Raw genomic sequence first — 17,500 nt, forward strand, 5'->3', positions numbered from 1 at the left:
CTCCACACAGCAAATGAACACAGCCGCGCGATCAGCTGCTGTCACTGAGGTTACCCGCGGCCACCGGTGGATGCAGCGGTGACAGCGGGTAACCTCAGTGACAGCAGCTGATCGCGCGGCTGTGTTCATTTGCTGTGTGGAGGTGACCGGAGCGGCGGAGTCTTCTGCAGCTCCGGTCACCTCCATGCAGCAGCGCTGGATGCGACGCTGGATCATCCTGGATTACGCCGGACAAGGAGGGCTTTTTCGGGCTGATTAAACTGGTGAACCAGGGTATATGTGTGTGTTTTTTATTTCTAATAAAGGATTTTTTCTGGTGTGTGTGTTTATTTACTGTAACTTACAGATTAATCATGGAGGGTGTCTCATAGACGCCTGACATGATTAATCTAGGACTTATTGGCAGCTATGGGCTTCCAATAACTCCTTATTACCCCCGATTTGCCAACGCACCAGGGTAAATCGGGAAGAGCCGGGTACAGCCCCAGAACTGTCGCATATAATGTATGCGGCAATTCTGGCCAGCTGCTGACTGATATTGTTAGGGTGGGGGGCTCCCCATAACGTGGGGCTCCCCATCCTGAGAATACCAGCCTTCAGCTGTATGGCTTTATCTGGCTGGTATTAAAATTGGGGGGAACCGCACGCTGTTTTTTTAATTATTTATTTATTTATTTTACTGCACAGTATAGACACGCCCACCGGCTGCTGTGATTGGGTGCAGTGTGACACCTGTCACTCAGCGTGGGGGCGTGTCTCACTGCAACCAATCATAGGCGCCTGTGGGCGTGGAAAGCAGGGAATATGAGATGGCTGTGTACAGAGCACAGCGCGCCGGCCGGTATAAAGGCTCGGTCACGCTGTGCAGGCCGGCCAATCACTGCAATTCCACAACTAACAGGGCTGTGGCATTGCAGTGGTCTGCCAGCCAATCCCTGCATGAGGGCTGGCTCTCAAAAGAGCGCCAACATGCAGGGATGAAGACCACGAGTAAAGCACGAGTATTGCAAAATTACTCGGTACCCGCCGAGCAGTCCCGAGTACAGTGATACTCGTGCGAGTACCGAGTAGTTACAAGCATGCTCGCTCATCACTAGTTACAATCAATTATTTACATAATAGGATTGGTTGGCACTTTGGAAAAAAAAATTTGGTTTAGGGCTACAGTTTGGGCACTCTGCCTGTAAAAGGTTCGCCATGAGTGAATGTGTGTGTGTGTGAGTATGTGTGTATATATCCTATAGACTCATATTGGGGGCTATAGTCTTCATTACATAGTATTCATTTATCTGGTCAGGTGCTGGCAGAATCTTGACAGGGATTGAGTGTGGAGAGGGTGGGGCTGGACAGTGAGGCCGGGCAGTGCTAGCTGTGACTGAGGTTTGGCATGGGAAGATTTCATGTTTGGTTGAGCTGCAAGTAAACAGCTGCAGAGAATAAAGGGATTATTCAAGAGGAACAAAAGGGAGAAAAAGAAAAAAAAAAAAAAAGGTAGGGATGTTTTATATGACAATACAGCACAGATTAGCTTAAGATGATTTGGGGAGTTTATGTCGGACATCTCCTTTAAAGAGGTTGATCCACACAGGCCTCAAGTCCCTGCAGACAGGGAGCCCTTCTGTGTGTACAAACCAATCCACAACCAAAGTAGGGATCAGCACTGAAAAGTTTTCTTACTAACCCAGAGTCTCTTCTAGTTTTCAATATTGGTGTACCAACAAAAGCATCAGGTATTTCCAATTCGGCAGCTTGAGAAACTGGAATCTGGCTTTCATCTGTCAAACTGAAGAAAAGCAAATCACATTCAGATATATCAATTTCCAGTAGGATTATAAGAAGGAAAAGTGAGTAAAGTCTGGCCACAAATATACAACCCATTATAAATACTTAAAAAGCAAGGCTCTTCTGCGCTCTGCCCTGTACCCTCCACTGGTGTCCTGACAATAATGCTGCGTAAAGGCTGAAGCCAATTAGTGGCTGCAGATTGGCAGCAGCAATCACACTTCTTCCTGAGCCAAAGAAACACTGTTTGTGCTGATGTAATTAAAAGGTTTAATTCAATGAGTGGCTTTCAGGACATCGTCAAGACACCAGCAGAGAGCGGAGGAGCTATGCTGGCTCAGGAAGTATACCATTTTTTCAGTTTATGCAGCACCCTGGAGCCATTAATAAGAGGGATGTCTGTTAATGGACAACTAAAAAAAAAAATAATTTTTAAAGACATTGAATTCACTTAAAATGAAACAGTGGCATACTCTCCTTCCAGTCCCAACACATGCAGTGCAGTGTCTGCTCAGAAGTCAGGACCACTGCAGCCTGTGATGGACTGCAGAATAAGGGTCCTACATAAGAGAAAAACTTTCATTTTGTTTTTTCTTTATCAGACAACTATTTTAATGCCTCACTATTCTATACATTTATACCATTTGAGCTTTACATGACTAAGCTGAATGAGGGAAGTCTTCGACTACATAAGTAAAAGAATTTTCCAAAAATACAAAATTTTATTAATACAAAAGGAAACACATTAAAAAGGTGTAAAAAAACACACCACACAGGCATTGAATAATTTAGTGCAATCCACCAGGGCTAATAAAGAATCCAGCCCACTCCAAATGAGTCCTTCCAACCAGGGGGTAACCACCCAATTGGTAGCAATGCCCCAATATACAATGGTAAATCCTCCTCCTACCCACACCCTAAATGGACCACGATAGGTGTAGGCAAAGAGGAGGACTACTTTCACACTTCAGTCTTTCCATCAGTCACAATCTGTTGCCTTGAGAAAATACGATATCCTGCAACATTTTGCAGGATTCAGTCTTTTCCCCATAGACTTGTATTAACGATGGATTGCAACTGATTGTCTTGTGTTGCATCCGCCACGCAACGGATCAGTCGTGGAATGACGGGACGTCAGGCGGAAGGAACTGACACCAACGTTTTTTGGAGCGTCAAAAAAAAAAACAAAAAAAAAAAACAAAAAAAAAAAAACCCCTCACTGCGCAGGATTCCATCGCAATCTGTCAAGAGGTATAAAGGTTGTCTATGGTGCTGGATTCCGCCGTAATAGGTCGCATGATGGAATCCAGTGCTGGATTCCGTCATTTGCTACTGAGCACTATTTTAGCTATAACATTATATTCTGCCCCTTTCTCTACAGTCACAGATGGCCTATGAAAACACAGTAATAGGTCACCAAAATGTCTGGCACTGACATTGGGCTGTCACAAAAACAAACAGATCATGACGGCTCCGTCGTAAAATGGACGCACAACAGATATAACGGACGCTACGGATCAGTTATTTCACAGGATTCCTGTGAGCGGAATCCTGTGAAATAACACATCTGTTGCGTCCGTTGACAGTTAAAAAACGACGGATCCGTCGTTCCATCACAACGACTGACCTGACTGATCTGAAACGACTGAAGTGTGACAGTAACCTAAGGGAAGGGGAATGAATCTGCACAAAGAAAAACAGCAGCATGTACATAAGGGCATATAGAGTACACAGCAATATTTTGGAAATCCTCCAGCATAAAATACTTAGCTTCAAATAAGAGAAAGATGCTTCACATTAATAAGTATTCATTAAGGCATTCAGCCACAATACAATAGCCAGCATAACAAGAAGGTTTCAGTCGCTCGGTAAACAAATTGCTGTGCAAAAAGTCCTCTTAGTAGTACAGCCGCCATAGATAATTGAAATCGCAAAATTTGTATTTCTAGGAAATTCTTTTGTTACTTCTGTATACCCCATTCCCAATTCATGCCAGTAATTATAATTACTCAAGTCTCCGACTACAGCTACAGAAATGGTCTCCTGACAAAAGTATTTTAATATGTCACCATGCCACATAAGAAAATTACACAAACATAGCTCAGCTTAAAAAGGGGTATCCCAGGGAGATGGACATTTTTGTACTGTCCCTATGGTGCCGAGAACACTTTATATCTTTAGAACACTTGGAATTCAGTTATACAATAGCTGCTAGTCAGCCCTCCCATATGAGACTTCACAGAATGGACCTGCATTAAGAGGTGTGACACGTCAGTCTCCTTTAATAGCTCCTTCTGCAGTTAACCCCTTCACGACCATGGACGGATATATCCGTCATGGAGCGTGTCCCGTTAAGCCCCGCCCCCTGCCGCGGGCAGGCGGCGGTCGGCACACATATCAGCTGTTTTCAACAGCTGACATGTGTGCCTGCTAGCCGCGGGTGGAATAGCTTCCGCCCGCGGCTATTAACCCCTTAAATCTCGCTGCCAAAGTCAGACAGCAAGACCTATAAACACGCGGCCATGTTTTTTACTTACCGCCGCCCCCACCGGACGTCACGTGCGTGATCACGTGACTTTCGGTGGTTGCCATCGTAGCACAGGGTCATGTGATGATGCCTGCAGCTATGAAGTTTCACTTTCATTTTCCCTCGGCCGCGAGCAGAGAGAAACAGAAAGTGACTGAATCTGCTGTTTACAGCTGTATAGCTGTGATCAGCAGATAATCGCGATCGGATTGCTGATCGCTATAGCCCCCTAGGGGGACTAGTAAAATAAAAAAAAAATAAAAAAAACAAAAGACATAAAAAGTTCAAATCACCCCCCTTCACCCCCATTGAAAATTAAAGGGTTAAAAAATAAATAAATATACACATTTGGTATCGCCGCGTTCAGAAATGCTCGATCAAAATCTAAAATCAATTAATCTGATTGGTAAACGGCATAGTGGCAAAAAAATTCCAAACGCCAAAATTAAGTTTTTTGGTCGCCGCACGCTTTACGCAAAATGCAATAACAGGCGATCAAAAAGTAGCATCTGCGCAAAAATGGTACCATTAGAAACAACAGCTCGAGACGCAAAAAATAAGCCGTCACTGAGCCATAGATCCCAAAAAATGAGAACGCTACGTGTTTCGGAAAATGGCGCAAAACGTGAGCCACTTTTATTGGACAAACTTGTGAATTTTTTTAACCCCTTAGATACAAGTAAACCTATACATGTTTGGTGTCTACAAACTCGCACCGACCTCAGGCATCACACCCACACATCACTTTTACCATATAGTGAACACAGTGAATAAAACATCCCAAAAACTATTGTGCCACCACACTTTTTTTGCAGTTTTTCCACACTTGGAATTTTTTTGCTGTTTTCCAGTACACCATATGGTAAAACTTATGGTTTCATTTAAAAGTACAACTTGTCCCGCAAAAAACAAGCCCTCATATGGAAAGATTGACGGAAAAATAAAAAAGTTACGGCTCTCGGAAGAAGGGGAGCAAAAAACAAAAACGCAAAAAAGGAAGTGCCCCGGGGCTGAAGGGGTTAAAGAACAGGGGTGAGACGTCTCAGAAGCTCGGTGCTGTTAGTATCACTCTCCTGATTTTTCTGCAGTCTGAAAGAAGGGAATTTTGTTACTTACTGTAAATTCCTTTTCTTCTAGCTCCTATTGGGAGACCCAGACGATTGGGTGTATAGCACTGCCTCCGAAGGCCACACAAAGCATTACACTAAAAAGTGTAAGGCCCCTCCCCTTCTGGCTATACACCCCCAGTGGGATCACTGGCTCACCAGTTTTAGTGCAAAAGCAAGAAGGAGGAAAGCCAAGAACTGGTTTAAACAAATTCACTCCGAAGTAACGTCGGAGAACTGAAAACCGTTCAACATGAACAACATGTGTACCCGAAAAACAACCAAAAATCCCGAAGGACAACAGGGCGGGTGCTGGGTCTCCCAATAGGAGCTAGAAGAAAAGGAATTTACGGTAAGTAACAAAATTCCCTTCTTCTTCGGCGCTCCATTGGGAGACCCAGACGATTGGGACGTCCAAAAGCTGTCCCTGGGTGGGTAAAGAAATACCTCATGTTAGAGCTGCAAAGACAGCCCTCCCCTACGGGGAGGCAACTGCCGCCTGCAGGACTCTTCTACCTAGGCTGGCGTCCGCCGAAGCATAGGTATGCACCTGATAATGTTTGGTGAAAGTGTGCAGACTCGACCAGGTAGCTGCCTGGCACACCTGTTGAGCCGTAGCCTGGTGTCGTAATGCCCAGGACGCACCCACGGCTCTGGCAGAATGGGCCTTCAGCCCTGATGGAACCGGAAGCCCAGCAGAACGGTAGGCTTCAAGAATTGGTTCTTTGATCCATCGAGCCAGGGTGGCTTTTGAAGCCTGCGACCCTTTGCGCTTACCAGCGACAAGGACAAAGAGCGCATCCGAGCGGCGCAGGGGCGCCGTGCGGGAAATGTAGATTCTGAGTGCTCTCACCAGATCCAACAAATGTAGATCCTTTTCATACCGATGAACTGCATGCGGATAAAAGGAAGGCAAGGAGATATCCTGATTAAGGTGAAAAGAGGATACCACCTTAGGGAGAAACTCCTGAATGGGGCGCAGCACTACCTTGTCCTGGTGGAACACCAGGAAGGGAGCTTTGGATGACAGCGCTGCTAGTTCAGACACTCTCCGAGGAGACGTGACCGCTACCAGAAATGCCACTTTCTGTGAGAGTCGAGAAAGTGACACATCCCTCAGGGGCTCGAAAGGCGGCTTCTGGAGAGCAACAAGGACCTTGTTTAGATCCCACGGATCTAACGGCCTCCTGTACGGAGGTACGATATGACACACCCCCTGCAGGAACGTGCGCACCTTAGACAGTCGCGCTAGACGCTTCTGAAAAAACACGGATAGTGCCGAGACTTGCCCTTTAAGGGAGCCGAGCGACAAGCCCTTTTCCAACCCAGATTGCAGGAAGGAAAGAAAGACAGGTAACGTGAATGGCCAGGGGGATACTCCTTGTGCAGAGCACCAGGATAAGAATATCCTCCACGTTCTGTGGTAGATCTTAGCAGACGTGGGCTTCCTAGCCTGTCTCATGGTGGCAACGACCCCTTGGGATAATCCTGAAGACGCTAGGATCCAGGACTCAATGGCCACACAGTCAGGTTCAGGGCCGCAGAATTGCGATGGAAAAACGGCCCTTGGGACAGTAAGTCTGGTCGGTCTGGTAGTGCCCACGGTTGGCCGACCGTGAGATGCCACAGATCCGGGTACCACGACCTCCTCGGCCAGTCTGGGGCGACGAGTATGACGCGGCCGCAATCGGATCTGATCTTGCGTAACACTCTGGGCAAGAGTGCCAGAGGTGGAAACACATAAGGGAGCCGGAACTGCGACCAATCTTGCACTAAGGCGTCTGCCGCTAGAGCTCTTTGATCGCGAGACCGCGCTATGAAGGTCGGGACCTTGTTGTTGTGCCGAGACACCATTAGGTCGACGTCCGGCACCCCCCAGCGGCGGCAGATTTCCTGAAACACGTCCGGGTGAAGGGACCATTCCCCTGCGTCCATGCCCTGGCGACTGAGGAAGTCTGCTTCCCAGTTTTCTACGCCCGGGATGTGAACTGCGGATATGGTGGATGCTCTTTCTTCCACCCACATCAGAATCCGCCTGACTTCCTGGAAGGCTTGCCGACTGCGTGTCCCTCCTTGGTGGTTGATGTATGCCACCGCTGTGGAGTTGTCCGACTGAATTCGGATCTGCCTTCCTTCCAGCCACTGCTGGAAGGCTAATAGGGCAAGATACACTGCCCTGATTTCCAGAACATTGATCTGAAGGGTGGACTCCTGCTGAGTCCACGTCCCTTGAGCCCTGTGGTGGAGAAAAACTGCTCCCCACCCTGACAGACTCGCGTCTGTCGTGACCACTGCCCAGGATGGGGGCAGGAATGATCTTCCCTGTGATAATGAGGTGGGAAGAAGCCACCATTGCAGAGAGTCTTTGGTCATCTGAGAAAGGGAGACTGTCCTGTCCAGGGAAGTTGTCTTCCTGTCCCATTGGCGGAGAATGTCCCATTGAAGTGGGCGCAGATGAAACTGCGCGAACGGGACTGCCTCCATTGCTGCCACCATCTTCCCTAGGAAGTGCATGAGGCGCCTTAAGGGGTGCGACTGACCCTGAAGGAGAGACTGCACCCCAGTCTGTAGTGACCGCTGCTTGTCCAGCGGAAGCTTCACTATCGCTGAGAGAGTATGAAACTCCATGCCAAGATACGTTAGTGATTGAGTCGGTGCCAGGTTTGACTTTGAAAAGTTGATGATCCACCCGAAAGTCTGGAGAGTCTCCAGCGCAACATTCAGGCTGTGTTGGCATGCCTCTTGAGAGGGTGCTTTGACAAGTAGATCGTCTAAGTAAGGAATCACCGAATGTCCCTGAGAATGCAAGACTGCTACCACTGCCGCCATGACCTTGGTGAAAACCCGTGGGGCTGTCGCCAGACCAAATGGCAGAGCTACGAACTGGAGATGGTCGTCTCCTATCACGAAACGTAAAAAACGTTGGTGCTCTGTAGCAATCGGCACGTGGAGATAAGCATCTTTGATGTCTATTGATGCAAGGAAATCTCCTTGAGACATTGAGGCAATGACGGAGCGGAGGGATTCCATCCGGAACCGCCTGGCGTTCACATGCTTGTTGAGCAGCTTTAGGTCCAGAACAGGACGGAACGAGCCGTCCTTTTTTGGAACCACGAAGAGATTGGAGTAAAAACCTTGTCCTTGTTCCTGCAGAGGAACAGGGATCACCACTCCTTCTGCTCTTAGTGAGCACACCGCCTGCAGAAGGGCATTTGCTCGGTCGGGATGTGGGGAGGTTCTGAAGAACCGAGGCGGAGGATGAGAACTGAATTCTATCCTGTACCCGTGAGACAAAGAAGGGAATTTTGTTACTTACCGTAAATTCCTTTTCTTCTAGCTCTTATTGGGAGACCCAGACGATTGGGGTATAGCTACTGCCTCCGGAGGCCACACAAAGCACTACACTAAAAAGTGCAAGGCCCCTCCCCTTCTGGCTATACCCCCCCGTGGTATCACGGGTTCTCCAGTTTTAGTGCCAAAGCAAGAAGGAGGAAAGCCAATAACTGGTTTAAACAAATTAACTCCGAGTAACATCGGAGAACTGAAAAACCGTTCAACATGAACAACATGTGTACCCGCAAACAACAAAAACATCCCGAAGGACAACAGGGCGGGTGCTGGGTCTCCCAATAAGAGCTAGAAGAAAAGGAATTTACGGTAAGTAACAAAATTCCCTTCTTCTTCAGCGCTCTATTGGGAGACCCAGACGATTGGGACGTCCAAAAGCTGTCCCTGGGTGGGTAAAGAAATACCTCATGTTAGGGCTGCAAAACAGCCCTCCCCTACGGGGGTGTCACTGCCGCCTGCAGGACTCTTCTACCTAAGCTGGCATCCGCCGAAGCATAGGTATGCACCTGATAATGCTTGGTGCAAGTGTGCAGACTGGACCAGGTAGCTGCCTGGTACACTTGTTGAGCCGAAGCCTGGTGTCGTAATGCCCAGGACGCACCCACGGCTCTGGTTGAGTGGGCTTTTAGCCCTGAAGGAACCGGAAGCCCCGCAGAACGGTAGGCCTCTAGAATTGGTTCTTTGATCCATCGAGCCAGGGTGGCTTTAGAAGCCTGCAACCCCTTGCGCGGACCAGCGACAAGGACAAAAAGTGCATCGGAACGGCGCATGGGCGCCGTGCGAGAAATGTAGAGTCTGAGTGCTCTCACCAGATCTAACAAACGTAAGTCCTTTTCATACCGGTGAACCGGATGAGGACAAAAGGAAGGCAAGGATATATCCTGATTAAGATGAAATGAGGATACGACCTTAGGGAGAAACTCCGGAATGGGGCGCAGCACTACCTTGTCCTGGTGGAACACCAGGAAGGGAGCCTTGGATGACAGAGCTGCCAGCTCAGACACTCGCCGAAGCGATGTGATCGCAACGAGAAACGCCACCTTCTGTGACAGGCGAGAAGGGAAACTTCCTTCAGAGGTTCGAAAGGCGGCTTCTGGAGAGCAACTAATACCCTGTTGAGATCCCATGGATCTAACGGCCGCTTGTACGGGGGTACGATATGACAGACCCCCTGTAGGAACGTACGCACCTTAGAAAGACGTGCTAGACGCTTCTGAAAAAACACGGATAGTGCCGAGACTTCCCCCTCAAGGAAGCCGAGCGACAAGCCCTTTTCTAACCCCGATTGCAGGAAGGAAAGAAAAGTAGGCAATGCAAATGGCCAGGGAGACACTCCCTGAGCCGAGCACCAGGTTAAGAAAATCTTCCACGTTCTGTGGTAGATCTTAGCAGAGGTGGACTTCCTAGCCTGTTTCATGGTGGCAACGACCCCTTGGGATAATCCTGAAGACGCTAGGATCCAGGACTCAATGGCCACACAGTCAGGTTCAGGGCCGCAGAATTCCGATGGAAAAACGGCCCTTGGGACAGTAAGTCTGGCCAGCCTGGTAGTGACCACAGTCGGCCGACCGTGAGATGCCACAGATCCGGGTACCACGATCTCCTCGGCCAGTCTGGGGCGACGAGTATGACGCGGCTGCAATCGGATCTGATTTTTTGCGCAGTACTCTGGGCAAGAGTGCCAGAGGTGGAAACACATATGTGAGCCGGAACTGCGACCAATCTTGCACTAAGGCGTCTGCCGCCAGAGCTCTGTGATCGCGCGATCGTGCCATAAATGCCGGGACCTTGTTGTTGTGCCGAGACGCCATTAGGTCGACGTCCGGCACCCCCCAGCGGCGACAGATTTCCTGAAACACGTCCGGGTGAAGGGACCATTCCCCTGCGTCCATACCCTGGCGACTGAGGAAGTCTGCTTCCCAGTTTTCTACGCCCGGGATGTGAACTGCGGATATGGTGGATGCTGTGTCCTCCACCCACATGAGGATTCGCCGGACTTCCTGGAAGGCTTGCCGACTGCGCGTCCCTCCTTGGTGGTTGATGTATGCCACCGCTGTGGAGTTGTCCGACTGGATTCGGATCTGCTCTCTTTCTAGCCACTGCTGGAAAGCTAGTAGGGTAAGATACCCTGCCCCGATTTCCAGAACATTGATCTGAAGGGTGGACTCCTGCTGAGTCCACGTCCCCTGAGCCCTGTGGCGGAGACAAACTGCTCCCCACCCTGACAGACTCGTATCTGTCGTGACCACTGCCCAGGATGGGGGTAGGAAGGATCTTCACTGTGACAATGAGGTGGGAATAAGCCACCATTGCAGAGAGTCCTTGGCCGTCTGGGAAAGGGAGACTTTCCTGTCCAGGGAGGTTGACTGCCCGTCCCATTGGCGGAGAATGTCCCCTTGCAGTTGGCGCAGATGAAACTGCGCAAAGGGAACTGCCTCCATGGCTGCCACCATCTTCCCTAGGAAGTGCATGAGGCGCCTTAAGGGGTGCGACTGGCCTTGAAGGAGAGACTGCACCTCTGTTTGCAGTGAACGCTGCTTGTTCAGCGGAAGCTTCACTATCGCTGATAGAGTGTGAACTCCATGCCGAGATACGTTAGTGATTGAGTCGGTGACCGATTTGACCTTGCCAAATTGATGATCCACCCGAAAGTCTGGAGAGTCTCCAGCGTAACATTCAGGCTGCGTTGTCATGCCTCGAGGGAGGGTGCTTTGACGAGTAGATCGTCCAAGTAAGGGATCACCGGGTGTCCCTGAGAGTGCAAGACTGCTACCACTGCTGCCATGACCTTGGTGAACACCCGTGGGGCTGTCGCCAGACCGAATGGCAGAGCTACGAACTGAAGATGGTCGTCTCCTATCACAAAACGTAGAAAACGTTGGTGCTCCGTAGCAATTGGCACGTGGAGATAGGCATCTTTGATGTCTGTTGAGGCAAGGAAGTCTCCTCGAGACATTGAGGTAATGACGGATCGGAGGGATTCCATCCGGAACCGCCTGGCGTTCGCATGCTTATTGAGCAGTTTTAGGTCCAGAACAGGACGGAAGGAGCCGTCCTTTTTTGGAGCCACAAAGAGATTGGAGTACAAACCCTCGCCCTCGTTCCTGAGGGGGGACAGGGATCACCACTCCTTCTGCTCTTAGAGCGTCCACCGCCTGCAGCAGGGCATCTGCTCGGTGGGGAGGTGGGGCCGTTCTGAAGAATTGAGTCGGAGGACGAGAACAGAACACTGTCCTGTGCACGTGAGCACAATGTCCGTCACCCACCGGTCTGTGACCTGTGGCAGCTAAATGTCGCCAAAGGCGGGGGAGTCTGCCATCAACCGCGGATGCGGAGAGAGAGAGAGAGCTGAGAGTCATGAGGAGACCGCCTTGGTAGCGGTTCCTCCGGCTGCCTTCCTTGGGCGTGATTGAGCCCGGCCGGAATCTGAGCCCGTCTGAGGTTTTGTAGCCCTTTTGCACGAGGACAATTGGGACCTGCCCGAGCTTGGGAAGGACCGAAACCTCGACTGTACTTTTAGGACAGCATTAATAGGGTAAGTCGCAGTGCAGACATTGCGGAGTTACGGACGCCTCTGCGGTACAGATGTACATGTGCTCAAGGCCAGCTGCGCAAGAACAGCTGAAAAGGTTAGGTTGCCTATACGGCTGTGAATGCCGGAGCAACCGACACGCCGATAGCCTCCTAGACAGATTTCAACCAGAGTCCATCTGTCTGTGAATGGCATCTTTAAGTGAAGCCCCATCTCCAGTGCAACTATGGCTCTAGACGCAAGCCTGGAGATTGGAGAATCCACCTTTGGACCCTGGGTCCAGCGCTTGACCACGTCAGGGGAAAAGGGATAACGTGTATCTTAAAAACGTTTGGAGAAGACGCTTATCTGGTAAGCGTGGTGTTTCTGGACTGCTTCTCTGAAGTCAGCGTGGCCAGAAAAATGCTCAATATCCGTTTGAGATACTGAAAAGGGACTTCTCCTGCTGTGAAGCTGACTCCTCCACTGGGGGAGCTGAGGGAGAAAGATCCAACCTTCCATTGATGGACGCTATAGGATCATTCCGTATGGCGTTACCATCCGGTGTATCCGGATTGATAGCGATGTCAGGATCAAAGTCCTGGAGAGCTGCCTTATCATACAGAGAGTCCTCCTGGGACCCCCCCGTTCCAAATGAGGTTGGTCAGGAAGATTGCCCATGGCCTGTCTGGACTGCAAGTCTCTATCTTATGACAATATATCTGTCGAAACTGCAACTCCGTCCCTGTCCTTGGACAGGGATGACAGGTGGTTTCTTTGGCCACGACTAGTAGAGACCCCGGCAGACGAAGCGCTAGAGACCCCGGCAGACGAAGTGCTACAGGGGAGCATGCACACAATGGGACGGTGTCATGAACAGCATCCCATGTAGTAAAAACAGCACTGAAAATCTGTGTTGCTTTTTTGCCGCTGCCGACTAGCCATCTAGAAGTATATAGCCAAGATTGGTGACCGTACAGTGCAATGTATAGCATACAAGCATAAAGTACAAATGAACACTGCAGCACAAGCAATACAAGCAGCATAGAAGCCTGTGCCCTGGCACCTCTGCTCTTCTGCTGCTGTAGACTAGTCATCTAGGGGAATATAGCCCAGAAGAGTGACCATACAGTGCAATGTATAGCATACAAGCACAAGTACAAATGCACACTGCAGCCCATGCAATACAAGCAGCATAGAAAAAAACCTGTGCCCCAGCACCCTTGGTTTTCTGCTGCTGTAGTCTAGCCATTCCAGGAGAATATAGCTAAGACTAGCGACTGTACAGTGCAGTGTATAGCATACAAGCATAAACACAAATGAACACTTCAGTACGTGCAATACAAGCAGCCTAGAAAGCCTGTGCCTTAGCACACCTGCTTTCCTGCTGCTGATGTGTCGCTCTCCAAGCGGGCATATAGCGACCTATGCAGTTAAAATACACATGTACACACTGCAGTATATATTGGGGTCAGCACTATGTGTGCCGCTTACCGCCCGCCTATAAGCGGGTGTATGGTCGCCACCGTCCTGCCTGGTTGCCGAAAGTCCGAGCTCGGACTGCAGTAATGGCTGCCGGCGTCTTCCCCAGCTCGTGTGAGGAGGGGCGGGCCGTGGGCGTGCCCCAAGTCAGAGCGGGAATCCGGCGTCCGACAGTGTGCAGTGAGAGGGCTGGAGCATGTAAATAAGGCTCCAGCCCTCGGCGCTGCTGATTGCTCAGCGTCTGTCCCCTTCCCTGAGTGACAGGGAGGGGGCGGGAACGAAGCGGCACTAGGCCGCAGAAGCCGGGGACTGGATTTATAAGCGCCGCCGCCGTAAAAGCGCGGTCGGCGCCCAGTCCCCGGCGAACTACAAGTCCCAGCCGCGCCGCCGCTCCCGGAGCGTCCGGCGCGGTAGTTCCCAATACACAAAGTCACTCAGCAAAGCTGCAGTGACTGTAACCCTTTACTGTCCCCGGCGCACTAGCACACCCAGCAAGTCTGGAGTGTGCTGTGCCTGTGTGTACGGGGACACAGAGTACCTGTAATGGTGCAGGGCCACGTCCCTGAACGGTACTCCAGCTCCGTATCCAGCAGGTTCAAATGGGTCTGTGGATGGAGCCCGGCGTCAGAGCTTTGAGGCCGGCAGGATCCCACTTCCTCAGAGCCCCCCAGGGGGATGTGGAAGGAAAGCAGCATGTGGGCTCCAGCCTCCGTACCAGCAATAGGTACCTCAACCTTACAACACCATCAACGGGTGAGAAGGGAGCATGCTGGGGGCCCTATATGGGCCCTCTTTTCTTCCATCCGAAATAGTCAGCAGCTACTGCTGACTAAAATCTGTGGAGCTATGCATGGATGTCTGACCTCCTTCGCACAAAGCTTGAAAACTGGAGAACCCGTGATACCACGGGGGGGTATAGCCAGAAGGGGAGGGGCCTTGCACTTTTTAGTGTAGTGCTTTGTGTGGCCTCCGGAGGCAGTAGCTATACCCCAATCGTCTGGGTCTCCCAATAGAGCGCTGAAGAAATGTCTGCTACCCACCGGTCTTTGACCTGTGGCAGCCAAATGTCGCAAAAGCGGGAGAGCCTGCCACCGACCGAGGATGCGGAGGGATGAGGCCGAAAGTCATGAGGCAGCCGCCTTGGAAGCGGTTCCTCCGGTTGCTTTCTTGGGGCGTGAATGAGCCCGCCAGGAATCTGAGCTCCTTTGCTCCTTCTGAGTCCCTTTGGACGAGGAGAATTGGGTCTTGCTGGAGCCTCGAAAGGACCGAAACCTCGACTGCCACTTCCTCTGTTGAGGTTTGCTCGATCTGGGCTGGGGTAAGGAGGAGTCCTTACCCTTGGACTGTTTAATGATCTCAGCCAATTGCTCACCAAACAGTCTGTCTCCAGATAGTGGCAAGCTGGTTAAACATTTCTTGGAAGCAGAATCTGCTTTCCATTCCTTTAACCACAAGGCTCTGCGCAAAACGACAGAGTTGGCAGACGCCATTGAGGTACGGCTCGTAGAGTCTAGGACAGCGTTGATAGCGTAAGTCGCAAACGCAGACATTTGCGAGGTTAGGGACGCTACTCGCGGCACTGCTGGACGTATGATAGAGTCCACCTGTGCCAGGCCAGCTGAAATAGCTTGGAGTGCCCACACGGCCGCGAATGCTGGCGCAAACGACGCGCCGATAGCTTCATAGACAGACTTTAACCAAAGGTCCATCTGTCTGTCATTGGCATCTTTAAGTGAAGCCCCATCTTCCACTGCAACTATGGATCTAGCCGCAAGCCTGGAGATTGGGGGGTCCACCTTTGGACACTGGGTCCAGCGTTTGACCACGTCAGGGGGAAAGGGATAACGTGTATCCTTAAGACGTTTGGAGAAACGCTTATCTGGATAAGCATGATGTTTCTGGACTGATTCTCTGAAGTCAGAGTGGTCCAGAAAAGTACTCAATTTACGCTTAGGATACCGGAAATGGAACTTCTCCTGCTGTGCAGCTGCCTCCTCTGCTGAAGGGGCTGGGGGAGAAATATCCAACAGTCTATTGATGGCCGCTATAAGGTCATTTACCATAGCGTCACCATCAGGGGTATCTAGATTGAGAGCGGTGTCAGGATTAGATTCCTGATCACCCACCTCTGTCTCCTCATACAGAGCCTCGTCTCGCTGAGACCCTGACCAGTGTGATGACGGCGAGGGTCTTTCCCAGCGAGCCCGCTTAGGCTGCCTGGGACTGTCATCCGAGTCAGAGTCTTCAGCCTGTGATGCCTGGGACCCCCTTGAAGTACGGATTAGTTCCAACTGAGGGGGACCGGGGAGCATAGACACAGCAGTGTCCATGGTCTGAGAAACTGGCCTGGACTGCAAGGTTTCCAGGATTTTTGTCATAGTCATCTTATCAGCAAAAACTGCAAATTCTGTCCCCGTCACCGGGGCAGGGTTCACAGGCGTCTCTGCCTGGGCCACTACTACCATAGACTCTGGCTGCCGAAGTGGCACAGGGATGGAACATTGCACACAATGGGGGTCATTGGAACCTGCCGGTAGATTAGCCCCACATGCGGCACAAGCAGTGCATACCGCCTGTGCCTTGGCACCCTTGCGTTTTGCGGATGACATGTTGTTGTCTCCTCAGAGCAATGTAGGGTATAAGCCAAGAAGCGACTGTACAGTGCAATAGAAATATATATGGTACAGGGAAAAAATGCACCAAATAACACTGTGGCACTAGTGGGGCCAGCACTTATGTGCAGCTTACCGCCCGCATAAACGCGGGTGTGTGGTCGCCAGAGTCCCTTGTCTGAGTCCCCCAGAGCCTGTGTCCGTTCTCCAGCCAGACTGCATGCAGGAATGGCTGCCAGCGTCCTGTGGAGAGGGGCGGGCCCTGGGCGTGTTGAGACCAAGAGCGGGAAACTTGCGTCCCCACTGTGCCCAGTGAGAGGGCTGGAGTATGTAAATAAGACTCCAGCCCTCGGCGCTGGCTATAGAACAGCGTCTCTCCCTTTCCCTGATTGACAGGGTGGGGGCGGGAACGAAGCAGAGCTAGGCCGCAAAAGCCGGGGACTAGATTTATGAGCGCTGCCGCCGTAAAAGCGCGGGCAGCGCGAGTCCCCGGCGCACTACAAGTCCCAGCGGCGCCGCCGCTCCCGGAGCGGCCGGCGCGGTAGTTCCCAAAACATAAAATCACTCAGCTAAGCTGCAGTGACTCTAACCCGAGCGCGCAGCGCTAGTGCCCCCGGCGCACTAGCACACCCAGCAAGCCTGGAGTGTGCGTGGCCTGTCTGTGCGGGGACACAGAGTACCTGAACGTTGCAGGGCCTTGTCCCTGACTGTACTCAGCTCCTCCAGCAGGGTCTCTGGGTCTGTGGATGGAGCTCGGCCTCAGGGTTTGGGGGCCGGTAAGATCCCACTTCCACAGAGCCCCTCAGGGGGATGGGGAAGGAAAGCAGCATGTGGGCTCCAGCCTCCGTACCCGCAATGGGTACCTCAACCTTACAAACCGCAAGTGGGGTGAGAAGGGAGCATGCTGGGGGCCCTATCTGGGCCCTCTTTTCTTCCATCCGATAGAGTCAGCAGCTACTGCTGACTAAACAGTGGAGCTATGCGTGGATGTCTGACCTCCTTCGCACAAAGCAGAAAACTGGTGAGCCAGTGATCCCACTGGGGGTGTATAGCCAGAAAGGGAGGGGCCTTACACTTTTTAGTGTAATGCTTTGTGTGGCCTCCGGAGGCAGTGCTATACACCCAATCGTCT

General features: G+C 51.1%; 1 protein-coding gene across 1 annotated transcript in view; it reads right to left on the reverse strand.

Moving 5' to 3' along the window:
• Positions 1 to 17,500, reverse strand: part of AHCTF1 (AT-hook containing transcription factor 1) — a 253,101-nt gene that overhangs the window by 90,458 nt on the left and 145,143 nt on the right. The window contains 1 exon segment of the mRNA XM_075339614.1: positions 1,682 to 1,783. Within this exon segment, the coding sequence (XP_075195729.1) occupies positions 1,682 to 1,783 (102 nt within the window).

Source organism: Anomaloglossus baeobatrachus, chromosome 3 (genome assembly GCF_048569485.1).
Source record: "Anomaloglossus baeobatrachus isolate aAnoBae1 chromosome 3, aAnoBae1.hap1, whole genome shotgun sequence".
Classification (NCBI taxonomy): domain Eukaryota; kingdom Metazoa; phylum Chordata; class Amphibia; order Anura; family Aromobatidae; genus Anomaloglossus; species Anomaloglossus baeobatrachus.